This window comes from Gossypium arboreum, chromosome 10, assembly GCF_025698485.1.
Source record: "Gossypium arboreum isolate Shixiya-1 chromosome 10, ASM2569848v2, whole genome shotgun sequence".
Taxonomy (NCBI): domain Eukaryota; kingdom Viridiplantae; phylum Streptophyta; class Magnoliopsida; order Malvales; family Malvaceae; genus Gossypium; species Gossypium arboreum.
In genome coordinates, this window is record NC_069079.1 from 115,053,427 (window position 1) to 115,079,239 (window position 25,813).

At 33.6% G+C, this 25,813-nt stretch overlaps 4 protein-coding genes across 4 annotated transcripts; 2 read left to right on the plus strand and 2 right to left on the minus strand.

Annotated features, from left to right (window-relative positions):
- Positions 1-1,024: 1,024 nt before the first annotated feature.
- Positions 1,025-10,773, minus strand: LOC108489503 (PH, RCC1 and FYVE domains-containing protein 1-like). The gene is made up of 9 exons (XM_017794100.2): positions 10,052-10,773; positions 8,830-8,916; positions 7,091-7,180; positions 6,428-6,508; positions 6,065-6,259; positions 3,845-5,983; positions 3,391-3,537; positions 1,999-2,381; positions 1,025-1,516 (listed from the first exon to the last, which is right to left on the minus strand). The coding sequence occupies exons 1-9, from the start codon at positions 10,130-10,132 to the stop codon at positions 1,384-1,386; spliced, it is 3,336 nt and encodes a 1,111-aa protein (XP_017649589.1). The 5' UTR covers positions 10,133-10,773; the 3' UTR covers positions 1,025-1,383.
- Positions 10,774-12,250: 1,477 nt separating this feature from the next.
- On the plus strand, positions 12,251-14,401 carry LOC128282294 (putative pentatricopeptide repeat-containing protein At1g12700, mitochondrial). The gene is made up of 2 exons (XM_053020444.1): positions 12,251-12,440; positions 13,872-14,401. Exons 1-2 carry the CDS (start codon positions 12,398-12,400, stop codon positions 14,276-14,278), a joined length of 450 nt encoding a protein of 149 aa, XP_052876404.1. The 5' UTR covers positions 12,251-12,397; the 3' UTR covers positions 14,279-14,401.
- A 1,071-nt stretch (positions 14,402-15,472) lies between these two features.
- Positions 15,473-17,692, plus strand: LOC108487460 (60S ribosomal protein L7-1-like). Its single transcript, XM_017791814.2, has 6 exons — positions 15,473-15,637; positions 15,714-15,918; positions 16,353-16,450; positions 16,541-16,678; positions 17,155-17,257; positions 17,342-17,692. Exons 2-6 carry the CDS (start codon positions 15,718-15,720, stop codon positions 17,558-17,560), a joined length of 759 nt encoding a protein of 252 aa, XP_017647303.1. The 5' UTR covers positions 15,473-15,637; positions 15,714-15,717; the 3' UTR covers positions 17,561-17,692.
- A 6,223-nt stretch (positions 17,693-23,915) lies between these two features.
- On the minus strand, positions 23,916-25,050 carry LOC108488454 (two-component response regulator ORR10-like). The gene is made up of 2 exons (XM_017792732.2): positions 24,654-25,050; positions 23,916-24,571 (listed from the first exon to the last, which is right to left on the minus strand). Exons 1-2 carry the CDS (start codon positions 24,763-24,765, stop codon positions 24,126-24,128), a joined length of 558 nt encoding a protein of 185 aa, XP_017648221.1. The 5' UTR covers positions 24,766-25,050; the 3' UTR covers positions 23,916-24,125.
- Between the last annotated feature and the right edge of the window lie 763 nt (positions 25,051-25,813).

The window sequence follows — 25,813 nt, forward strand, 5'->3', positions numbered from 1 at the left end:
TAATTCATTTACACTTTATTTGAAAATTTTCATATTAATTTTAAAATAGAAATTGTGCTAATTTTATTTATAAAAATATTATAAAAATCTTAATTATCACTTAATTAATATTAAAATTAATTAATTTAATTAGTTTTTAGTTTGAATCATGTTACTTTGCATTAATTATATAAAATATAACTATATCATAAGTTGAATATGTTAAAAATATTTTAATTATGAATTGAAAATTTTCTATTATAATATTTAAATTATATTCAATAATTTAAATAAAAATATTAATTAACCTTAATTACTACAATTAAAAGTAAAATATTTAAAAATAGTTAATATTAAATGCGTAAAATCACATACAATATATTAAATACATTAAATTAAAATATATTTGTATATAATAATTTTAAATAAAATTTTACTAGACAAATGAAAAATCTATATCATAGTACTGGTAGGATCTTATTGAAAAGAGATAAGAAAAAAGCAAGGATGTAATCCAACATAACCAGCAAAGATTAAACCACAGGAAGTTACATTTCAATTAGATATAGTCAAAACTTAGGGTTGAAGAATCCCATGTGTTAACTTGATAGTTAGAGCGTTCATTGTCGCAGGTATAATTTGAGTTCGAGTCAGGTTAGTCAAATTGCTATAGGACTTTAGTTCGAGTCAAGCTAGTCACATTGTTATAAGCTTTTACCCTTTCTTATAATTCATCAAAAAAACTTAGGGTTGAAAGTTTATTTTGTTTAATTTATGAAAATCAAATTATTTTTGAAGAAATTTACAAATACAATCATAAATAATACATGTTTAATAAACTATAACTAGAATAGCAAACTACATAAATCACAACGAACTAAAAATTGAAATATATCCTAACATGATCCACATGATAAGACTTAAAACCAGAATTCTAATAATTGTTGATGGTGAGACTCAAACTTGAACTATCAAATCCCAAAACCTCGGCCTTTCTAATACAAACAAGGCATCATTGGCAGAATCAAATTGCTTAAACCAACCGTTTAGTAAAAAAAAAAGAAAGAAATTAAAGAACAAGCACATGCATGATGCATTCAGTTTATGAATGCTATACAATCAGACTGTTAGTAATTTCTTATGCATTTACAATCAGTTTCGAATACAAAGCCCTCCGCAGCCTAGTCATAAAGAACTCAATCAATTCCTCACAGTTTATCTCCTAAAATCCAACATAGTACAATTATACATTTACAGCCGAAATTTAGAGTGCCGAAACCAGAACTAGTACACACCCTCGCAAAACTAAAACAAAATTGAGGGCATCTTACCTTGGCTCAGTCTTGAAAGCTGTAGCCCGGAATGAACTTCGGATTAAGTAGCCAGAGTCTTGAATCTGCCAAGTCAATGAGCTAACCCTTCCCTTCCCACACCAAGAGTGGGTTTGTCAACCAAGGGAACGTTGTACCGCTGATATACTCTAGCCCTGTTTGCTGCCCACCATTGTTCTGCTTGCTTTTCGCTGAAACGCCTCCGACTGCCATCATGAGAACAATGACCATAGTCAAATGTAGTTTAAGAGGTGGGAGTGATAAACAAAGACCAACAACTAGAACAAAAAAAATAGATTTATGATTAAAAAAAAAAAAAAAACGAGGTTAGAGAATACGGATGTTTCTAAACAGGGTCTAAGTTTTTTATTTACACTGCTCTTGAATAAGAACGCTTCAGTAAAACAACCCTGCACTCTTGTGTTTTACTTGAATAAATAAACAAGGAAGACATAGAGTAAGCAGTAAGAGGCCAATGCATCTGTTAAGTCATGGAACAGCTGGAGAACTATGGACTGCTTAATGCTTGTGCCCAATCAGAACTGAGTACTAAAGTTTCAATCAGGCACATGTTGGTTCAATCAATCCCTTTAATTGATGTTCTAATCCTTTTTTCAGACCATGAAAACTCAGAATCTCAGGCTGTTTAACTTTAAATGCAAAAAAGTTGGCAGTGGTCATAACAAACCTGAACCGAACACGCTTAAGATCTTTGATACCTCCAGGCAATGCAACAAGGGTAATGTATACACCAGGCTCATCTTGCTCAACCCATTCATCCCCATGGTTGGGTTCAACTTTTGTAGTTCTGTTCCTATTCTTTGCTGTTCCATCGGAATGATAGACATCAGTGTGGGTTGAAAGGTTGTTATTAATGGTTCCTGACCCATTAGAAATCACTAGGCTGTTTGATCCATTTGAATCCATTTCATGGCAACTTATTGGACCACTCGATTGCTCACTGCCTGCAGAAGAAACATCCCGAGGAGGAGTTGAGCTAGAATAGAAAAAAGAGGGTGAATTGCTGCTTCTTGCTGCACCAATCGGTAATCTTTCAGCCATTTCCTTCAACTGCCATAAATAAAATAAGAAAACTAGTTAAACATTGGATGAAGTCTTGAGATCTAAGCAATCTACTTTGGCCCCAATGAAGTGATGCATGAAATTCTAAGGAACCCAAGATCTCATGTTCAAGATTGGACAATAATTAACCAAGCATTTTGCATCTTCATATAGATACCTTCTAACAATGGTCATGAAAAGTGCATAGATTTGCAAATTACAAGCAAGTAGAACTTATGGAGCTGCTGACACTCTAGCAATTGATAAGTGACTTGGGTGTTTGCAAATTTCACGAAGGAAATCATACAAATCAGGCCACCTAGATACTTAAACAAGCTGCTTTTGTACTCTTGGAAGTAGCCTTTCTTTTCTTTAAGAGCTAACTTTCCCCCTAATTTAATAGAAACTTTCAGAACTAATATTAAGCATGCATCCCCATATACATGATTGATGTAGCAATAGAGAATCTCATAAATATCCTAAATAGTATTGCTAGTGTTAAATATAAGTAGTCAAACTATGGGATTTGACACAGAAGTAGAAAGGTTGACAAGGACATAAAGCACCATTTTGGAAAGGTTTTCCCCTTCTCTTTATGATACTATTAAGAGATATTTAGTAGGTCAAAAATAACTTAGTATTTCAAGGACTTATCATCTTTGGAAGCTCGGATGAATGACATTTAAGCCCCAACAAGAGCGAGGCAGGAGGTAGGTGTTTTGGGAACTATACATGGAGCGGGTGTGGGACGATGAAACCTATTATTTGTAGACGTTTTTCCATCCTATCCAGGTCTCTTTGAGACATATGAATATTTCAAAAAGTTCTTAACTTTAGCACAGTAGAGTTTTTAAGGATTCAAAACTTACCTGAGACAATGCACAATGGCTTATAGGAAGATCAGGCACAAATATTTTAAGTCATAGAAACTAAAGATTACCAATTATGATGTGAAAATAATAAATAAACAGTTAAAACCCTCCATAAATAGGCTTTAGGAATGAGTCAATTAACTTACTTGAGCAGTGAGAGACTTTATGACTTCCTTTGCTGCTTTGCATTTTGCAGTCTCTTCTGTTGCTACTGCTACGGCTTCCTTCAACTGTTGAGTTGTTTGTTCAAGCTCAACTTCTTGAACTTGTGCCTTGCGAGTAAGTTCCTCAACCTACATCACATAGCCAATTAGGTGCAGCAAACAAATTTAACACCCTTGTGCAAAGACCAAAAGTTTAAAGACTAAAAAACAGTTTAATTCAATCCATCCCAATATTAAAATCCAGAGCTAGCTATTTATATTGATATATTACTAACTTTATAGGCATGAATTTGCATACAGAATTTACTTAACTTAAACTTCCATCCTTCCGCAGCACATTTTCTGCAAACAACTAATGCAGAAAAAGAAAAAGGGAAACCTAAGAACTATAAGGAAAAACACATTTCCCTGCAAATAATTTAACTTGTAAAATTACCTGAGTTCTTAATTTAACAATTTCTTCGCTTAGACCTTCATTTGTCCTTTTAACATCGTCCACAACAACCTTCTTTGATGAAAAGCTTGACAGAGTTGGTGTAGGTGTAGTAGCACGATGTGGACTAGCTCGTCTAGATGTAGGTGATGTTGCTCGGGATACAATTCGTGATGCAGGAAGAGAAGTGGAAAAAAATTTCTTGGATGACCCAAATAGAGCATTTGACGTTTTGGGGTTGTTTAGAGGAGCACATTGAGAAACTCCATTTGGGAATGGTGAAACTCGAGTACTATTAAAATCCAATCTCTTGTTTCTTTTGGAAGATCCACCATCCAGTTCTTTAGATGATTCAATTGAAGCATTTCGACTAAGTTGGGCAGGGGTTCTTGAATCCAACTTCTCCACCTTCTCAACACTGTCATCTGGTCCCTGATTCATACTTCCTCTTCTACTCAGAGCATAATGGTTTGATGAGCTAGTTTCAGAAGCTTTTGTGAGTTTGGTAAAACAATTATCACAAACACGATAAGGTTTGTTAGTATTTGGTGCCATCGAAGCCTTAAAAGACTTCTTACTGCTGCATGAGTTGCAGAATACAAGTCCACAATTATAACAGTTATGACGTTTTCTTTTGAAATTAAACAAAAGACGACAGCCAGAGCATTTTGATTGATCAACACTAGACACAGACTTATGAAGACAGATAGCTGCAGTAAAGCTTGTGCCACAAACAATACTCTTGACCTGTTTGTCTTTTAGAGCCTCAACAAGCCATGGAGAATTTCTATCATCTGTATCGCCATGACCTAACCGTCCATTTGCACCTTTTCCCCAAGTGTAAACTTCAGTTCTTGAAGTTAAAACAGCAACATGGTAGGCACCACAAGCTATTTCTTCAACAAAATTCTTTGTAAGCTTGCCCTCAACTCGGATAGGGAGTTTTCCATCAGCTTGAGGATTTCCCAATTGCCCATAAACAGGGCTTCCCATAGTATAGACATGACCATTGGTTGTAAGTGCAACGGTCATGCTATGCCCACAGGATACTTTACAAAAGTTAGGCTCAACCAGAGCGGCAACACAAGTAGGCACCAATCGAGCTTCTTTGTCACCATGCCCAAGACGACCTTTATCGCCATCCCCCCAAGTAAAAAGTTTTCCTGAAGAGCAATTACTGGTCCTTGAAGGCCCAACCATAACTTCAACAACAGCAGCAGTGTGCCAAACACCGCAAGCTGCTCGGACAGTACGTAGGCCCTTGAGGGATTCTATTTCTCTGGGTACAGACAAACTTTTGCGGTCACCATGTCCTAAAACGCCAAATGTTCCATCACCAAAAGTAAATAATTGTCCAGCAGAAGTGACAACAGCTGTGTGCCACGGTCCACAAGACACTGATGAAACATGTATTCCCTCCAAAGGTCCATTTAATTTCTTTGGAACCCATTGACTTGTTTCAGTTCCATGACCAAGTAAACCAAAATTGCCTGAGCTACCACCCCATGAATACATTTCACCAGAAAGCGTTACAGCACAAGAATGGTACTCTCCGCATGCAACAAGTTCAACATTTATATTTTTAAGAGAATCTATAAGTTTTGGATGGGAGACATTGGAATCCACACCATGCCCCAGTCTGCCACCACATTCAGCTCCCCAAGAGAAAACCTCTCCTTGTTTGGTTACCAAAGCAGCATGTTGCTCACCACAAGCTATGTTCTGAACATCCAAAAGAACTGCAGATTCCAAAGCTTTAGGCAGAAGAGAATCTATCTTAATACCACTACAATCTCCAATTCTATGTATTCCTCCACCTAACACACCATCTCCAATGCCTTCACCCCAAATAAAAACATCACCTAAAGCATCACCATCATAGTGACCAGACCCCTGACTTGAGGAACTAACAGCACTAGATAAACTAACTCTGGAAGCATCCCCATTCCAACCTTTTATGAACCCAGCTTTTCCATCTGAACCTGCCGATGACTGAGAATGCATTGATCCACAAGCAGATTCTGAAGGATAAAACACCTTGGGAGGCACAGAATACAATATTACATCAGATAATGCCTTCTCTAAACCTGTTTTAGGAGGACTCTCATGTGGAGTATGAAGGCGAAGAGAATCCATCCCATCCTATATCAGGAACAAGAGAATTCTCACTATATATATATAAAAGATTTTAGTAAAACACAGAAAATGGAAGGGGAAAAAAACCTTCTGTGAACTAGCACCACTACCAAATGGAGAGCTCAAAGGTGAACTTCTTTGGGTAGGTGCTTTGGGACTAGTTGCTTCAGATGAAACTCCATCACTTCTAGATTCAGGTCTGCCTTTCCGATGATGACCACGTGATATCAGTGCCTTTAAACCTGTAAACCAGACTTCTGCTTCATCTTTATCCTTGCAAATCTGGTGCAAAATAGAAGTTGGACTCATGGACTATAAAACAGTTTCATCCAACAAAAACTCGGTAAATAATTAACGATGCAATAATTATGCATGTATGGAGAATCAAACAACTAGAACTTAGGCACATGTGCACAATTCTCTAGCAGGGAATAGAAATGGGAAGCTTACCAAATCAAGGGATCTATCATTATATATAAGAGAAAATGATTGATATTCTTTTTCAGGCCGAGGATACCTCTGAAAAATTGGCTGCAATGAGCAAAATTGAAAAAAAAAAAGATCAAATAAAATTCCACACGCAAAACAGTTGCGAATTTGCATTTATTATTGCTAAAACTAAAATTGGAATTCAATTAATGAACTCCAGCTTGAAATATTTTATTTGAATAAAAGTACTCCAACTCATTAAAAACTCACTTCAGAAAGAAATTGGAAAAATAACAGCTATCTAAATGCATATCTGTTATAACCTAGGAGTCATGCAACTGGAATATGTAAGCTAAGCTACAAATAAACATGTGGCTAAGATACCTGCCAGATTAGGCTACGTCACTTGTCAGTTTCCATGAAGGCATGAAACAAAGTAATCTACCTCAAGCATACCACGTCATTAAAAACTTTACAAATTTAGAATTTGGATAGTAAACAATACAAGTAAAACATCACTTGGAATTCAGGAAAAGAAAATTCTCATTCAATGATATTTAAAAGCAAAAACCTTCAAACATTGCAATTGTTACTATGAAGAATCACTTGAATTTATGTAGACTTAGTCTTTAGTGCTTGATATAACTAACACATGTAACAAAAGATAGACAAGGATAAACTTACAGTACGCTGACCAGGTATAATTCTGGTGACCTGGTTTAGTTTAAGGTGTTTTTCCTCTTTCCCAGAGATCCATATTAGAATAGATTCATCCTGAAAGAAAGAAGGAGAAGACATGTGGGAAATGAAGTTTTAGGTTACAGTAGGCTCTTGATGCAAACACCAATAAGATGACTGTTTTCACAGAAAGGAACAAAAGAAACAAAATGCAACCAACAAAATTCAGTGTGGACATATTGGAGGTAGACTATTGGCAAGCAACCGCAAAACATCATTCACAAATTGAATAAATGCCATACCTTATGAGCACATTTGAATTATCTCACATATTTGCTAAGGAAAGCAGCATACAAACAATAAAGAAAGCATTTTAAGGAAGCCACCTAGGACTGTCCTTCCCTTTACAAATAGTATTATCTTTTTCTTCTTAGTACTGTTACCTAGTTTTTACATGTCAGATTTCAGTCTCATGCTTGCTATTATCCATAAAATTGACACACAAAGATTCTTCAAAATCTAGTAAAAGCATAGAAATAGCAAAGGATAAAAGCTGTGTAATACAACAATTCCAGAAAGTAAGGGTGAAACTGGAAATTTTATATTGGGGCCAAAATTAAATTATAAAGTTGGGATGGGGGATGCAATTTTACCATTGTAAGCCTCACACATCATCACAAGCTTGATGGTTCACTTCTGTTTGCTTATTGCTTCAATGATACAGAAACTTACAAGTTTCAATGTACAATTTCCATATTTTTCACTTGTGTCCTAACATGTCACTTCTGTTTGTTCATTGCTTCAATGATACAGCAACTTACAAGTTTCAATGAACAATTTCCATATTTTTCACTTGTGTCCTAACATATAACTCTTGTAAGCAATGTTACTTATAAGACTGAATTCTTGAACCCATTCCTAAGGCTTTCTTGGTAGGAAGGAAAGAAACCTTTTTAATATAATACTTGGGTTTCGTTATCACTTTCCTACTCTGTAGTTTAACCATTGTATTAAGCCTTTAGCCTTCCTTCCTCTCAAACAAGTAACCCTAAGTGCCAACATGCATTCACCATAGGTAACACTCTTAGTTGCAACCTCTAAGCAACATAAGCCCCCACACTTAGTTGATGTTAAACAGCAACTGTTTACACAAGAAAAATAGTTGCTCAAAACTGTAAATTCAAAACCTTCATTTTGTTAGAAGTTAACTTTTCTTGCATGTCTAACATATAGGAAGCAGGAAGCTCCGGTGATAATCACTTACGACTAGATTTTGTAATCTTTCCAGTAAGGTTTATGAAACTCTAGGTAAAGAGGCTTCTAAAATTGAGTTTCTGAAAATTTATTCAAAAAAGTAATTATGTCGAGATCGCTAAACAGTCATTTTGTTGTTATTAATCTAAAATCTGTTAAAACAATCTGCATAAAATGTATCAGAGCCATTCATAACTAAGAAGAGATCATCTAACACCCCCTTCCTGGTACAGGTATATAAAAAAATTTCTGCTCACTGTCGTAGAATGACAATTCTTCAGACATCTAACTTCCCAAAAGTAAAAAAGATCATCAACTTTTCAACAACTCCATCATGAAACATAGTTTACATAAATAGTAAGACAGATACAAAGCTAGCCGCATTCAAAGATGACTTTTACAAACAGGAAAAATAGTTAATGACTGCAGATTTATTAACAGAAATACATACAACACTTAACATATGCATCTTCAAATGCATTCGTTCTTACATTAGACAGCCTGAAGGGGCAAAATTTGGGCTTTCCTCTACGACCATATTTGAGCAATGGCGCACCTTTTTTAAGGGCAGTGATGGCCTGTCGTAAATAAATAAATAAATTGAAAAATATGAATTAAACCACAGAAAATCGAACTTGCAAACTGAATTATATATGGAAAGAAAAGATTTCTAGTTGTGGATTGATATAAGAATTTATTAAGGAAAATATGATCACAATGTGTTTTCTTTCTTTTTTATTTATTTATTAAAGGGTAGGGGAAAAGGGTGTTCAAGTTTGAACCAGGGACCAAATGTCAACAAGGATTAAAGGAACGCAACACATTGGTCACTACACCTATTGCTTGTTGATAATATGATCATAATGCTATGTGCAAGTATGAAATAACTAAAAAGATAACGCAGAACATCACATTTAAATCAGGAAGTTCACCAGACAGCAAAAAAAAAAAAAAACTAATCGGATAACAATCTCCACATTCCACTGAAGTTCTGATTTCGTATAAAATTTATGAAAATCAATATTCTGGACATCAAATTTGTTTCATCCAGAATCTCCATCTAAGCAATGGCTAATTATGCCAGTTAATTTCAACAATATTCAATATTAAAAGATTTCATAGTTTCCTCAAGTAAGGTATTGTCATCAAGTTCCATCATTCTTGTTTTAATACACCCACATTTACCAATCATAAATATATTCCCTATGTTTCTTTTCTTATCAACAAAAATATTTGTTCTTCTTCCTTCTATTTCTTAAAATGTACACATTTTCTTCATCAATCGGGGCGTGGTGGGACATCATGGGTTACAACATCCTTGACACTCAAATGCTTGCCTAATACAAGAAACTCAAGTTTTCCCTATCCATTGTAGCAAGTAACGATTATTCCACCCACCAACAAAACAAAATCCACCAACCACAATCATAGTCATATCCAACTCCATTAATTCAAAGAAAAGAGAAAACGCACACACACCAAAAAAAAAAAAAAACAATTAACAACATGCTTAACGGCTCTCAATCAGAAATCTACTCAACAAAGCTAATAATAATAGTAACAACCATTTTCCATTCTCCATTTTGTCACCAGACAAGCTAAGACATTCAAATAGGTAAGTAATAGCGTAATTCACTCTAAATAGCAACATACCAATCAATTTCCTTTTATAATTATAAACATTCTAAAAAGGATCAAAGTAAAAAGGTTTACCAACTCAATAGCCCTCTCCGGTACATCCGCCGTCCTCGATTGCTCCGCCCTCACCGCAGCCATCCCTTCCGACTTCAGCATTTACAAATAATAGCAATAGACTTTCTGAACCATACTCTGATCCATCACTTCCCAATGCACCCGCGCACACACGATCGAAACCTCTCTCACTCTTTTTCACCACATTAAACCATTTTTAAAAAAAAAACCTAGTTCGATCGCAGCTAACCCCGCGTTTCACGTCGGCGACAAACCTTAAGCAAATCAAAACTCGAAAAAGGAATTTCCTTCAAAAATTAACATCGTTTTATTTAACAACTAAAACAGAGCTAAAATCGAAAAGACAATATAGAAACAATTTAAAAATTTTAAAAAAAAAAAAGAAAAATCGAGTAAAACTAGGGGAAAATGGCAACTAGGTTGAAGCAAAGAGACAAAGGAGAGTAAAGGTAGAAATAAAGAAAAGGTGAAAAATCCTAAGATTCTCTTTGTACTTTTGTGTTTCTTTGTGCTTTAAAGGTCCATTTGGTTCAAGGGATTCTTTTTGAGAAAATGAAGGAAAATGCGAAGGAAAAAAAATGAAAAATGGAAGGCGGATCAGCTGAAAAGAGACATTAGTGGGGAAGGAGAGAGCTCAAGTAGAGTGAAAGGCAAAAAAAAAAAAAAAAGAAAAGAAAAAAAGGAAAGAATCTGATGGAAAAGTTTGTTGAAAATGATTGTTTGTTTGGATGTAATACCGTTCAACATGTTGACTTCTTTTTTTTTTAAAGTCAGGTCACCAATAGTCTTTTGCCACCTCATTTTAACTCTATTAATAATAAATTAAATTTATAAACTGGATGACATTTAACATTCTTTTCCTTGTATTAGAATTTATGTTTTAATTTTTATTATAAAATTATTAAAAATATTCTAGTATCGTTAATGATTATTTTTATTATTGTTTAATAGATTTAAAAGTTAAAATGTTGAATATTGAATATTGAATATTGAATATTAAATATTAAATTATAAAATACTATTTAATATAAATACATAATATATATAATTTAGAATCTTCGATAAATTCCAATATTAAATGATGGACAAAAGAATTTTATCAAGTAGTTTTTTTATCTATTTATTATTATTATTTTAAAATTTCATTGCAAAATTTTATGAAATAATTTTATTATGAATTATCAAATATATTAAAAGTTTAAGAGTCTAGAAGCTGTCAAATTTAAAAAAAGTGATTATTTTTTAATTAATTGAATATTTGAACTTTTAAAATATATTAAAATGGTCTTTAAATTTTTCAAAAAAAGCAACTAAGTCTTTTTTTATTTGCCCTCAATTGGATATTTAAGCTGTCAAAATACATTAAAAAATACATTTTAACCTTTAATTTAATAGTTGGCCGTTAAAGTTAACTATATCTAATTTTTTCAATTAAAGTCACCACGTGTCACAATCATGGCGTGACATGTGACAAAAATGATAAAAATAAAAATAAATAAAATTATTAAATTTTAATAAAAATAATTTTATTAAAATTAGAATTTTTTATAAAAATCGTAAAAATTATAAAATATATAGAAATATAAAAAACTATAAAATGTTATAAAGTTGTAAGAAAATTATAAAAATGTAAAATTATAAAATTAAGTAAAAATTATAAAAATTATCGCACCAAAAGAAGAAGTATTTTATAATTTTCTATAATTTTATTTATTTTATTTTATCATTTTTGCCACGTGTAACGCTTTTGCGATAGTGATGGCAATAACTGAAAAAATTTGAGGGTTGTTAATTTTAATTGAAAAAGTTCGAGTGTCTTTTTTTTATATTTTAAAAATTCAATTACCCAATTGAGTGCAAAAAAAAAATAATGGCTTAATTACTTTTTTTTGAAAAAGTTCAAGGATATTTTTTATACATTTTGAATGTTCAAGTACCCAACTGAGTAAAAAAAAAAAAGATAGGAACTTAATTAATTTTTTAAAAAAACTTGAGAGCTTTTTGCACCAACCTATATTAAAATTTTAATTTTTAATTAGATTGTTTTTTTAAAAAATTATCGAACAAGTTAGTTTCCTTAATAATAAGTGGTAAGCTTACAGCATTTTTGGTTGGGCGGCTTATAAATAAATTCTAGCCTAATTCGGCGGGCCCACCACCAAACATTAGTTTAGTTGGCTGTAATGCTATTATAGCCTGAATCTATTCAGAGTGTATTACAGGAAAAGGCTGAAAAGGCTGAATAGTGATTCTCTTCCCTCAACACTGAATAGCTATTCATTCCCATGTAAAGTAAAAAAAAAAAATTGCCCTTTTTCAATTTTTGCCCTCACCACTAACTAGAGAATGAAGAAGCACTACAACCATCATCTTTTCCCTCGGTTCACGGGTAAATTTTTTTTTTCAAGCTCAGCTCTTGTTTTTCCATTTTGTGTTAGTGCCGACGCCATTTGTGGTTTCATTTTCAAGCTAAGCTCTTGTTTTTCCATTTTGCATAGATTCAAGATATAGGTAAGCTTCCTTCTTCTTTTATTCTTTGTTCAATTGTTAATGGTGGAAGCCATCTTTCTAATTTCTACTCTTTTTCTTCTTCAAACAACATTGCTACCCACATCAAAGCCTTAAGTAAGAAACCGATGCCTGTTAGAGGAAAGGGAAAAAAAAGATTATCGCTTCGATATTGTTGATGATGCTTTAATTTTGTTCAATAAGATGATACTCAAGTACCCAAAACCTTCAATTGTGTAATTTAATAAATTATTAGGAGCCATTTTTAGGATGAAACATTATGCCATTATTGTTTCTATGCATAGACAGATCGATTTAGTAGGCGTTTCCTGTAATTTTTATTCTTTGAACATCTTGATTAATTGCTTTTGTCAATTAGGTCGAATTGATTTTGGGTTTTCTGTTTTGGGGCTAAAGTTAGGTGTTGAACTTAGTGCTGTAACTTTTTCAAATTTGATTGATGGGTTTTGTAATCAAAGTAAGATTTCTGAGGTCGTTAGTATATTCGATGAAATGACTAAAAGAGGGTATCAACCTGATTTGATTGTTTACAGTACAATACTTTAGGGGTTGTGTAAGAGCGGTAATACTGATAGAACTGTTGGGTTTCTAAGGCTGATGAAAGGCAGAGGTTTTGAACCAATATTGTAGCATATAGTACCATCCTTGACTGTTTGTAAGGATGGGTTGTTAAAGGAGGCTCTTGATCTCTTATCTGAAATGAAGGTTAAAGGCATTAAACCAAATATCATTACTTATAGTTGCTTAATTCATGGTATGTGTGATTCGAGCCAACAAGAGGAGGCAACAAGGCTTTTGAATGAAATGGTGGATAACAATATTTCACTAAATATTGTCACATATACTATATTGATTGATGCACTTTGCAAGGAAGGAATGATTTCTAAAGCTGTGAGACCATTGACATGATGAGAAAGCAAGGCATTGAGTCTAATGTTGTTACCTATGATGCATTAGTTAATGGTCACTGCATGCAGAATGAAATGGATAAAGTTAGAAGAGTTTTACAGTTGATGATTGAAAAGGGTTGTGCACCTATATAGTTACTTACAGCACGATGATAAATAGATATTGCAAAGGTAAAAGGCTAGATGAAGCAATGGAACTCTTTCATGAAATATCTCAAAATAGACCCTTCTGAATATAGTCACACAAAACACTCTAATGCAAAGTATGTTTCAATTAGGGAGAGTTTCAACTGCATGTGAACTGTTTAGAAAGATACTTGCTTCTGGACAAGTTCCAAATCGAGTGACTTGTTTGATTTTGCTGGATGGCTTATTTAAAACAGGTAATTTCAAAGAGGCATTGAAATTTTTTCAAGCAATGCAAAACAGTGGGTTGGAACTTGATATTGTCCCATATACTATCCTAATTGATGGGCTGTGCAAAGCTAGGCATATTGAAGTTGCCAAGGAATTATTTCGTCAACTCTCAGACAGTGGTTTAAAATTAAATGTTTACAAATATGGTGTAATGATTAATGGACTGTGTAAAGAGGGATTGCCAGATGAAGCATATAGGTTTTTTGGGAGCATGGGAGATAATGACTGTTCGCCTAATCGTTGTTGTTATAATGTAATGATTCGGGGGTTGCTTCGAAACAACTATACCTCAAAGGCAATGCAACTTCTTATGAAAATGGTTGGTAGATGTATTCACTACCAACTTATTTATGGATCTCATCGTACATTCTAATAAATCAATCTTGCTTTGAAATGTTTCACAAATTGTGTAAAGATCATCACTTGTAAATGTGAATCAGTTTTTACATAACTATTGTACAGTTATAAAAGATTCTGCAAACTAGAATGAGTTTTAGTGTCTATTTTCAATATTGTTGATTTTGTTCTGACTTGCGTAGTAAGTGAGAATGGTAATATTAAGAAATTAGGGGAAAACCAATATTGCTTGTAGATTTTTTTTTGCAGTATAAAGTAAAAAACTTTATTGGCGGAAAACATAAGGACCGTTGGCATTGAAATTAGTAGGAGTATTATCTTCGAAGTGCAAATTCAACAATTCAACAAAAGTTAGAAATGACCATTCAAGAAAGTGCTTTAAAATTATATCCAACATTATGTGAAGTAGAAGGTTTAACTGAGGATGAGCGCTGTTGCGCATTGAGTAAAATTCCTGATCATCCAATGCAAACGCAAATTCCAGATCATCTAAAATTATATCCAGCATTAAATTATTTGTTTCACTAATGATATTTTAGCACGTTAAATGTGTATTGCAGTTTTTAAAAAATAATAAAGTTGATTATATATTATTTTTATAGTATTATATATTATGATTTTTAATTCATATAATAATAATTATATTAAGAATTTTATTAAATTATATTTAATAATAATTATGTTAAAATCTGGTTAAACTATTTATTATTTTATTAAATTATTTTTAATAATAATCCTATTAAAACTTAATAACAATAATCATCTACCTAAAAAAAATTCTGCTAAAGGTATTCTGGTCATTTTAGTTTTTTTCTTTATGCTATTACAACATCATTCCATTCAACCAAACACAAGAATACTATTACAGTTCTATTCCATTCCATTCAACCAAACAGTTGAATTACTGATTACAGCTCTATTCAATTACAGCTCTATTCCATTACAGTGAACCAAACGTACCCTTAATATCGGTATAAAATTTTAAAAAATAAAATAAAATTTGTAAGAGTTGTGAAATCTAGATTTTTAACCCTAGCAGGCTTGGCCTTGGGCCTTAAGGACTAGGCTGAATAAAAATGTTTGTATTGGGCCTCCATCGCAATTTTCCAAAACCCGGGTCGGGGCGACCGACGTTTTTGACAATTTTTTCCAATAACCCACCCACAACTTGACGCGAAAAACACAAATGCCCTTAAAGGTTAACAGTTTATCTTTTATACCCTTTTTTTCTATTTTCATACCTTCTCTTTAATACTCACCTCTTTTGCCGCCGCCGCCACTCAGCTCCCAAACTCTCAAAACTCTACGTCGCCGCATCGAATCACTTGCACCGTTGTTCCCCTGCTGTGCCGCCAATTTCAACGCCGTTTACCTAGTAAATTCTGGTTTTCTCTGCTTTACTGCTATTTTTTTCGTATAATTTTCTTATAAAAGAAATTATATTGAAACAGAAAGATGATGACGGAAGAGGAAGGACTGCCATTACCATATGTATCGGAGATAGTGTTGAAGAAAAGGAAAATAAGAGATGAGTTAGCTATTACAAGGAGGACCCAGTTGGAGTTGGGTAAATACGGAGCGAAGAAAAGCAAGAAGCAATCTGATGTTTCCGACATCAAAAGACCCGAACAATTCATTAAAGAGTTCAGAGACAGGGTAAATCATTGCTATATTTTAAGTCTCTTTAGCTTATCCATCATGTTTACTGTATTTTTTAAATGGGTTTTTACTGCTGATTGAATGTATTATTGTTGTGAAAGCTTTGCTGCTTTCTTTAACCAGGTTATGTTAAAGGGTGTAACTGTAAATGAATGAAACTACTCGAGTCGGGTTCTTTAATACTTGATTCGAGCAACTCATGAGCCTAGAGACGTTTTTGAACTGTTGTTTTCTATGTAATATGAATTCATTACATGTTTTCAACATTGTTTTGTGTTCGAACTTGAGCTCAAGCTCGAGTTTCAAGTTCTGTTTTTAAGTAATGATAATCCTAATTAAGTCTTGTGTATGCTTGATCAACATTTTGCATTTACACTCCTTTTAGTTGTACTTATTGCAAAGGCCATCTTAATTCTACTTTTGGGGTTTAGGAATTGGACCTGATCAGAATGAAACAGAGGGCAAAGAGACCAAAATCGATGATACCAAAACTGAGATCAAACTTGCTTTTCGTTATCCGTTTACAAGGGTAGGTGATCTTTTTCATCTTGGTCTTGTTCAGTATCTCTGCTTCCAATATTTTCCAGCTCTGATTTTTTTTTTATTCCCTTCGTTGCAGCAAAAATGATATGCATCCGAAAACTAGGAAGATCCTATACAATCTGGGAATGAGGAAACTTTTCAGTGGTGTCTTTGTGAAGGCAACTGAGGGTGTGATGGAAATGCTACAAAAGGTGGAGCCCTATGTTACATATGGGTATGGAGGCAATCTTTTTTCCTTTCGAGTTTGTTTATTCTTTCTTCTAGTTAATATAAAATTGTGAATCAAATAAGATGAAAACTCATGTATGTTGATTATTTTCATCCTCTACTGTATGCATATCATTGTTTTATCAATGCCTAGTTTCATTTAATTACCAACATCTTCATATAGAGGATATATAATCATTGCTTATAGCCAGGTTTCATTTAATTGCCGGCATTTCACACAAATGATCTTAAATTTATTTGGCATTTTGGAAACTATGGACGTCATGTATGAAACGGGCTTTACTTTGGGAAATGATAGAGGTTTACAACTGTTGTAGGCATAGGGCCAAATCTTCATTAACTATAATCTTAAGCTATTTAATAAGGGTTATGTTCGATTTCCAATGGCTCGTACTTTTGTTTCTTTAACTTAAAGTTGCCATTTAAGCCGTCAATTTATCTTGCTAAGATTGTTTTATGCAGATATCCTAATCTTAAGAACATGAAGGAGCTGATTTACAAGAAGGGCTATGCAAGGATTGACAAGAAAGCGGTTCCTCTGACTGATAATAATATCATCGAACAGGTATCGTAATTGTCTTAACTGAATCTAAGGAAGAAGTTCCGACTTAACCTTGTACGAAAGTGTATAATGCTTGGTCTTTTTCAGACATTGGGAAAGCATGGAATCATATGCATAGAAGATATTGTGCACGAAATCGCTAATGTCGGTCCACATTTCAAGGAGGTTATTCATTTTATGGGACCCCTTATGCTGAGCAAGCCGGAAGATGGATTAATCAAAGGGAAGAAACAACCGTACAAAGAAGGCGGAGATGCCGGAAACCGCGGAGATGAAATCAATGACCTAATCAGTAAGATGAATTAGTTTGAACATCATAGTCCATGCATGAAAATTTTGATTTGTTGGATGTGTCCAGATTTAAATTGACAAAACAATTGTCTTTGGTTATCATTATGTCAATGCTAATTTACTACTAGTTTGTTGAGGAAAAAACAATTCCTTTTGAATCTTCCTAATTGCTGTTTTTATTTTTTGATTTTTTAGCATATTGTTGTGCATTATTAGAGCATTTTGAGTGATTGGTTCCTGAGCAACTGAACGAAAGAGAAAGAAAATAATTGGTTTATTTTGTTCAATCAGCCGATAAAAATAAAACCAAGAAAAGTACCATGAGGCTCCGGTAGTTGGAGTCAAATTGCGTTTTGTCTCATCTACTCAAAAAATGGGCAAAATCTTAGATCAAAGAGAAAATTAAATTTTTTGTTTTATTCATTTATAATTGTGTTATGCGCCTTGGCGTAGGATCTAGTCACAGGTCTAGATGAGAAAGAATTCTTATTTCAACCTATGGTTATTTAAAAGGCAGATTCGTCTTTGACTGAACCCTTTTCTCAAACTAACGTTTGCGATAAAAATAAATTGCCTACTTTATTTCATATTGGCAGCCTTTTTATAGGCCTTTAATTACAAAGGGAAAGTCCTAATCTAATTCTTAATTTAAAGTCCTAATAGAATTCTTAATTTAAAGTTTATAAAAAACCTAGTAAAACTAAAACTCTTAAAGAAATTAAATAAATGTAAAACTATAATTCCTATTCCTTCTTTGATATTGTTTTCCAATGAAAACATCTATATCATTACTCTCCCTCTCGGAGTTGAGCTTGTCCTCGAGCTCAAATTCAGGATAAGTTGCTCGAAAACTATCAATTGGTTCCCAAGTGGCATCTTCTTGAGGACATCCTGCCCATTGCACTAATAGTTCCCGAGTTCCCGATGACCTCAATTAAGCCAGGTATTAATAATAGCTTGTGGAGTAGGCAAGGCCTTTCCGTCATATACTAAAGGTAAGTCTCCTACCGCATCTGGTTGAGGTCCTTTGTATTCTTTGAGGAAAGAAACATGGAATATATCATGTATTCTGCTGCCTGTAGGTAATTCAAGCTGATAGGCCACTGTTCCTATTTTGTTCAAGTCCTTAAAAGGACTAAAATATTTTGGCAACAACTTGTGATGCTTCTGTTTAGTTGTCGTCAATTGTTGATATTGTTGAAGCCGTAACCAAACCCAATCCCCGGCTTTAAAATTCAACTTTTCGTGCCTCAAATCATAAGCGTTCTTCATTCGTTGCTGAGCTTGCAAGGGTCTATCCCGAGCATTCTGTAAAAGTGCATCCCTATCTTGTAAAGCCTTATCCACAGCTTCAATCCTTGTAGAACCAGCTGAATAGGAGAGAAGTCGAGGTGGATCCGTACCGTATACTAATTGGAAAGGGTGGCTTTTAGGGCAGTGTGATATGAGGTGTTGTAGCAATACTCAACCCATGGAACCCAATCGATCCACTGTCGTGGACGATCACTAGAGAGGCATTGTAGGTACATTTTTATTGTTTGGTTAACCACTTCTGTTTGACCATCAGATTGGGGATGGTATGCTGAAGAAAAAGCGAGCTTAGAACCATTTTGACGAAATAATTCCTTCCAAAACAAGCTGAGGAAAACTTTATCACGATCCGAAACAATGAATTCCGGCAAGCCATGAAGTCGAAAAACCTATACAAAGAAGACGGTAGCAACATATATAGTAGCAAACGGATGGGACAAGGGTAAAAAATGAGCGTACTTTGATAGTCTGTCTACAACCACCATAAGTATCGATTTCCCTTTTACTTTTTGTAGACCTTCAACGAAATCTATAGAGATATTAGCCCAAACGTGTTGTGTTATTGGAAGAGGTTGAAGTAAACCTGCAAGCTTTAAATTTTTCCATTTGTGGCGTTGGCATACTAAACAATGTTGCACAAATTCTGAGGTTGCAAGCTTTATTCCTTTCCAAAAAAAATCTTGACGAAGATGATGCAATGTTTTCAATCCCCCTTCATGTGCCATAACATGTATAGAGGAAATAATAGTGGGAATAATTGGTGAAGTAGGTAAAATGTACAACCTCCCTTTGAAGAAAATCAACCTATCTTGTGCGACCCAATCAGACCCCAATTTTCCTTGTAGAATTCTTTGTTGGAGTTGTGATAATTCTGGGGAAGCTTTTATTTCTTGTTTGATGGTTTTAAGAATTTCAACTTGAGGGAATGAAACAATCATGAGGTTTGGTAAGTCTTCGTCTTTTCTAGATAAAGCATCTACAGCTCTATTCAACTTTTCTGCTTTATACTCCATTCAAAAATCAAACCCCATTAACTTGCTGATCCAATGCTGTTGTAGGGATGTCGTAAGTCGTTGGTCTAACAAGTACTTAAGACTGAAGTGATCAGTACGGATGAGGAAGTGCCTTCCCTAAAGATAGGGCCGTCTATGAGTCACTACCTTTGCCAAACCAATTAATTCACGTTTGTAGGCAGCTAACTTAAGGTGTTGATCTGCAATCTTGCAACTGAAAAAGGTAATGGGGTGTCCCTTTTGTTGCAGTATGGCTCTAAATCCGTTGTTCGAAGCATCACATTCTACCACAAATTCCTCATCAAAGTTGGGTAATTGCAAGACTGGGGCTGCTGAAAGAGAAGTTTTAATTGGGTGAAAGCAACATCAGCTTTCTTATTCCAGTTGAAAACATTTTTCTTTAGAAGAGATGTCAAGGGTGCAACCATTTGTCCATAATTCTTGATGAATTTTCTGTAATATCCTGTCAGCCCAAGAAAGCTTCGTAGAGCCTTGGTAGTTTTAGGAGTTGGCCAATCGATGACATTTTTAATTTTAGTGTGATCAACCTTGACTCCTTCACCATGGACCGATGAAGGTTATCTGATACTCTCCAAAGAAACACTTGGATTTTTTGTAAGAACAACATGTTATCCCATAAAAGTTCAAAAACTAATCTTACATGATGCATAAGTTCAGTCCATGTTTTGCTATAAATTAATATGTCATCAAAGAAGACTAAAACAAACTTACGCAAGTAAGGGCGGAAAATGTCATATATTAAACTCTGAAATGTGGAAGGAGCATTGGTAAACCCAAATGGCATGACGAAATTTAAAGTGTCCATGGTGGGTTCGGAAGGCTGTCTTTTCCATATCTGTAGTTGCCATTCTAATTTGAAAATATCCCGACTGTAAATCCAATTTTGTAAAATATTTTGCCCCATGAAGTTCGTCTAACAATTCATTCACTACAGGAATCAGATATTTGTCTTTAACAGTGCAAGCATTAAGCTCTCAATAATCAATACAAAAACGTTATGACCCATGTTTCTTTACCAAGAGTACTGGAGAAGAGAATGGTGATCTATTGGGTCGAATGATTACTTGTTGTAACATTTGATCATACTGCTTCTCAATTTCATCCTTTTGAAAATGTGGATATTGATAAGGCCTGACTACAATTGGTCCCGTTCCTGGTTTAAGAGTTATACAATTGTTACATTTAGAATAAATGTGCAAATTCTACCAAGAGTTTATCCAATATTATATTAGTTAAATCCTGTCCTTGTATCAAACTAAGTCGTGGAACTTCATCTGGTGCTGCCTTTGCCATAGTATCTTAGTTTTGTTACTGCAAATTGCATAGTTAAGGAGCTGGAATCCCATAAAATTAGACCAAGGGTACATAACCATTTAACCCCTAAAATCATATCGAACCCTTCTAATGGTATTGTATAAAAATTAGCTTGAAAGTTGTCATTCGCTACAACAAACTGTACTAATTTACAAATGCTTATGCTAGGAACCCGTTCGCCATTTGCCACACATACTTGCAGCCTAAATTTCTTATGTATTTTTAGTCCCAATCTTGGCACTAGACCTTCACGTAGAAAGTTGTGTACTGCCTGAATTAATGAGAACTATCACTGTTTTTCCTGACACCTTTGCTGTTAGTTGCATAGTAGATCAATTGCAAGTTCCTCTAATGGTATGTAAAGAAATTTCAAGATCATCTACAGCATCATCTTGCTCATCTTCAATATCTGATACTTCTATCCAAAATAACTTTTTACATCTATGTCTCATGGAGTAAGACTCGTCACAATTATAACACAAGCCTTTAGCCCTTCTTTCCGCCACTTCTGCTCGTGTCAATCTCTTGATAAATGGTGCGGAAGAACTTATTTTGTTGTTATTCCCCATTGGTTTCTTTGTTTGTCCTCCTCCCTTTGCAAAGCTCTTAGTTGTTGGAATAATTAAAGTGTTACCAGCGTTTTGGGAAGCTGACCAGTTTAGATTGGTTTGAGATAACATCTTGGAAAAGACTTTTTGTTTACGTTCCAAAGCTCGAGCCATATTCATTACAACTCCAAGGTTTCTCGGTTGTTGCATCTCAATATCAATTCTAAGTTCCTCTACCAATCCAGCAGTAAAATGGTTTACTTGTTGTTGAGGTTTAAGATCAGTAGTCCTAGCAAGTAGTGATTGAAATTGGGTTGATATTCTACTACTGTCCCAGTTTGTCTCAGGTTTGCAAGTTCTCCTAAGGGGTTATTACTAATAGTTGGCCCAAGCTTGACATGACTCTCTGAAGCGTTCCCAATCTAGATTTACCTCCTCTTTTTTGATTTGATCAAACCACAATTGCGCCTCTCCTGAGAGATGGAATGAAGCTAGGCCGACTTTGTCTTCTTCGTTGGTCCGTTGATTGCCAAAAAAAATTTCGCATCTTTTTAACCATTCTAAAGGATCTCCAACACCATCATAAGTGGCAAATTTCATCTTAGACTATTGTGGCACCATGCCCCTACCGTGTTGCGAATCTGAATTTCTTTTCCTGGCTCCACTGTTGCCCTGTTCTTTATTATTTTTTTTTGAATTCCCTTTCGTTGTCTTTTGGACCGAAAGAGATAACATCGCCATCTGCTCCTCTAATGCTTGTTGCCTTGTAGCCATTTGTTCCATGAATGTCTCTAACTTGGTTGTTAAAGTTTTTTCGTCATCCATGACAGTTAGCTCTGATACCAAGTTGTTATGCGCATTGGCGTAGGATCTAGTTACAGGTCTAGATGAGAAAGAGTTCTTGCTTCGATCTATGGTTACTCAAAAGGTAGATTCGTCCTTGACTGAATCCCTTTCCCAAACTAACGTTTGTGATAAAAATAAACTGCTAACTTTATCTCATATTGGCAGCTTTTTTATAGGCTGTTAATTACAAAGGGAAAGTCCTAATCTATTTCCTAATTTAAAGTCCTAATAGAATTTCTAATTTAAATTTATAAAAAACCTAGTAAAACTAAAACTCCTAAATAAATTAAATAAATGTAAAACTCTAATTCCTATTCCTTATTTGATATTATTTTTCAATGAAAACATCTATATCAAATTGTTAAAAACTGGTGTGACTAACAGAATAATCAAATATGGATATTTGATGTGCCATGTATATTTCATGTTGACATGTACAAGAATTAGTTTTTAACAATAAAAATAAATGAAATTTTAATAGAATGATGGGTTGATCTAATGTATTGGGACTAATTTGCTTATTTTTTGAGTGAAAGGAGCAAAATACAATCTGACTTTTAGTATAAGGATTGTCATGGTACTTTTACCAATAAATTCGCTTATCATTAAATCAAGAGAAAACTATCTTTACAGTTACTAAACTATTAATAAATTTATATTTTTATCACTTAACTTCAAAAGTTATAAAATAATTCTTGAATTATTTAAAATTTTTATTTAAATTAATAAGATATTAAATTTCTTTTTAAATTCGCTAAAGAGCTTTCAATGATTATTTGATTACCAATATAGTGGTTTAGTAGCCATCAATAAATTAAAAACATATCTTATATTTAAATCGATGTGACGATTTGTTTAGATTTCCATTTAAAGAGAATATGATTTTCAATTATTACATAATTAGTAATTTAATGATTTTGGATATTGTTCATCCTTAATTAAAATGGTATTTAGATAATTGAGTTGTATGTAAAAATTTAAAGATTAAATAAAAGAAGGAGCTTCTAGTTGCAATCACCACATTAGAACATTTGTGTTCGCAATTTTAGGCCTGTTTGCAAGAATTTGTTAAAATATGACCACACAAATGTATCTTTCAGATAAGGAATGTTCTTTTCTTTTGATGGAAAGGTACGATCTTATTTGGACATGAAATTAGGCTTCAAATGATTAGCAAACTAATAACTTTTTAATGGAAAATCCGGATTTAACTCTGATTATGTGGATCACACATCTCTATCTCTCCAACTCTTTCTCTATTTTTGAGAAAAAAAAATCCAAAACCGAGATTTTAGGATTTGATCAGTGAGGATAATCTAAACAAAATTGAGTTATGTTTTTCCTTATGATAATTTACATTGGAAATATGATTCTTGCTTTCAAATGAAACTAAAATCATATACACCGAATCTGTATAAGCATAGAGATGAAAGGAAAAAAAAAAAAAAGGACCAAAAAGGAGAGAAAATAAAAGAAAATTTTCCCGATAAAGTTAATCTCAAAAAACCAATAAAAAGATTAGACCAATTAATTTCCAGAGGTAATCAAACGAGTGGATGTTGTTTTATGAGAGGAATCAATGTCTTTAGATCTTCCTTTCATCAGGTGAGGCCTGAGCTTGTTTACATCAGATAATTGAACTGGTTTCAAAAAGAATTCTTCAGCTCCATCTTCCAAACATCTGTTGATTCTCGATGGGATATTCTCAGAAGACATGATGACAACTGGTATGTCTTTGAAAGATGAAGATTTTTTGATCTTTTTCAAAAGATCATAGCCAGTCATCCCAGGCATACAATAATCAGTGATAATCAAATTCACCCCCAATCCCAAATCTTGATGATCTTGATCTTCATCAGACGAAACAGATTCAGTGTTTGAATCCCTTTGTTCATATTCTTCATCATCATCAGCATCATTATTATTCAATCCAAGAAACTCCAATGCTTTACTTCCAGAATCCACAGCAGTAACTGCAAACACATATGTATAAGGACTTAAATTGCTAAATACCATAAAAAAAAAAGAAAAGAAAAGAAAAAGAGAGAGACCAACCTTGGAAAGAGGAAGTCTTGAGGAGCCTTTCAATGAGCTTCCTATCAATGAGACTATCATCAACAGCAAGAACATGAAACTGGGTGTCATCACGATCAATAGCCATACCCATGATTGTTGTTATGATTCAAAACAAAAACCCAGAAAAAGAACAAGGAGGGAAATGGAAAAGATGAAGGGAAAGGGGTAGATGGGGTGAGTTAATAAAAGGGGAAGCCATTGATGGGATATCTGACAGTTTGGAAAGGCAAATAAGATCGGGGGGAGATTTTCATACAGAATCTTGCGGATCTTCTAGGTTGATTTTTGAATTGGACAACAAGCAAAGATGGTGCTTTTGTTTTTCCTATTTTTTATTTTTATTTTAAAAAATAATAATAAAGATGGGGTGTTGACCCTTTTGATTAGTGGTTAAGGCAAAGTTAATCAAACTTCTATTTTAATTTTATGGCCTTTTCGATTCTACATGGGGCCACTGTTTCAGACTTTTTCATGCACGTCTATTATTTATTTTATTTTTTTAATTTTATAGGATAGGTTAATTGAGTGATTGATATGAATATTATTATCAATACAAGATGATATAAAATTGAATATGTTGAAATATATTATCTTTCTACTTATAAATTGAAGTGAAATTATAAACATTTTTAAATATTAATGTAAAAAATAGATATTATCATAATCTGGAACGAAATTATTAAAAAAAATCATTATACATTTGTACTTGAAATATGGGTTTATATTTTATGACCGTCTATTTTATTTATTATATATAGATATGACGGTGTGTAATAATCCCATATATAGTTTTAAAATACGGTAGAAATTGGGAACAAATATTAAGAAAATATGAGAGAGAAAAAGATATTTTGCTAGTGGTTTAATTATGCCTCAATCTTTGTACTTTTTAGACATTTAAAATTTACTCCCTCTGCTTTTAATGCTAATAATTTAGTCTATTAGTAACATTATTAACTGACTTTTATTAAATTTGAGTAGTAAAATATTATTTAGTTCTACAACTTGACAATTTTTTCAATTTTTTCTGTGATAATGTGATACTCAAATGTCGCATCATATCACCACTTGTAAATTATAATTACGTTATAATCTCAAAGTGTCACGTTATCACAATGACTAAATTTAACATTTTAAGA

Bases quoted from the DNA above. Each gene is read 5' to 3' on its own strand.
- LOC108489503 (XM_017794100.2), bottom strand. From the start codon at position 10,132: ATGCTGAAGTCGGAAGGGATGGCTGCGGTGAGGGCGGAGCAATCGAGG. The intron at 6,260-6,427 runs GTAAGCTTCCCA...ATTTTGCACCAG, and splicing joins ATGATAGATCCCTTGATTTG to ATTTGCAAGGATAAAGATGA. The intron at 5,984-6,064 runs GTTTTTTTCCCC...TTCCTGATATAG, and splicing joins GTGGTGCTAGTTCACAGAAG to GATGGGATGGATTCTCTTCG.
- LOC128282294 (XM_053020444.1), top strand. From the start codon at position 12,398: ATGAAGAAGCACTACAACCATCATCTTTTCCCTCGGTTCACGG. The intron at 12,441-13,871 runs GTAAATTTTTTT...TATTTAAAACAG, and splicing joins TCTTTTCCCTCGGTTCACGG to GTAATTTCAAAGAGGCATTG.
- LOC108487460 (XM_017791814.2), top strand. From the start codon at position 15,718: ATGATGACGGAAGAGGAAGGACTGCCATTACCATATGTATCGGAGATA. The intron at 15,919-16,352 runs GTAAATCATTGC...TTTGGGGTTTAG, and splicing joins TTAAAGAGTTCAGAGACAGG to GAATTGGACCTGATCAGAAT. The intron at 16,679-17,154 runs GTATGGAGGCAA...TGTTTTATGCAG, and splicing joins GAGCCCTATGTTACATATGG to ATATCCTAATCTTAAGAACA.
- LOC108488454 (XM_017792732.2), bottom strand. From the start codon at position 24,765: ATGGGTATGGCTATTGATCGTGATGACACCCAGTTTCATGTTCTTGCT. The intron at 24,572-24,653 runs GTTGGTCTCTCT...ATGTGTTTGCAG, and splicing joins CAAGACTTCCTCTTTCCAAG to TTACTGCTGTGGATTCTGGA.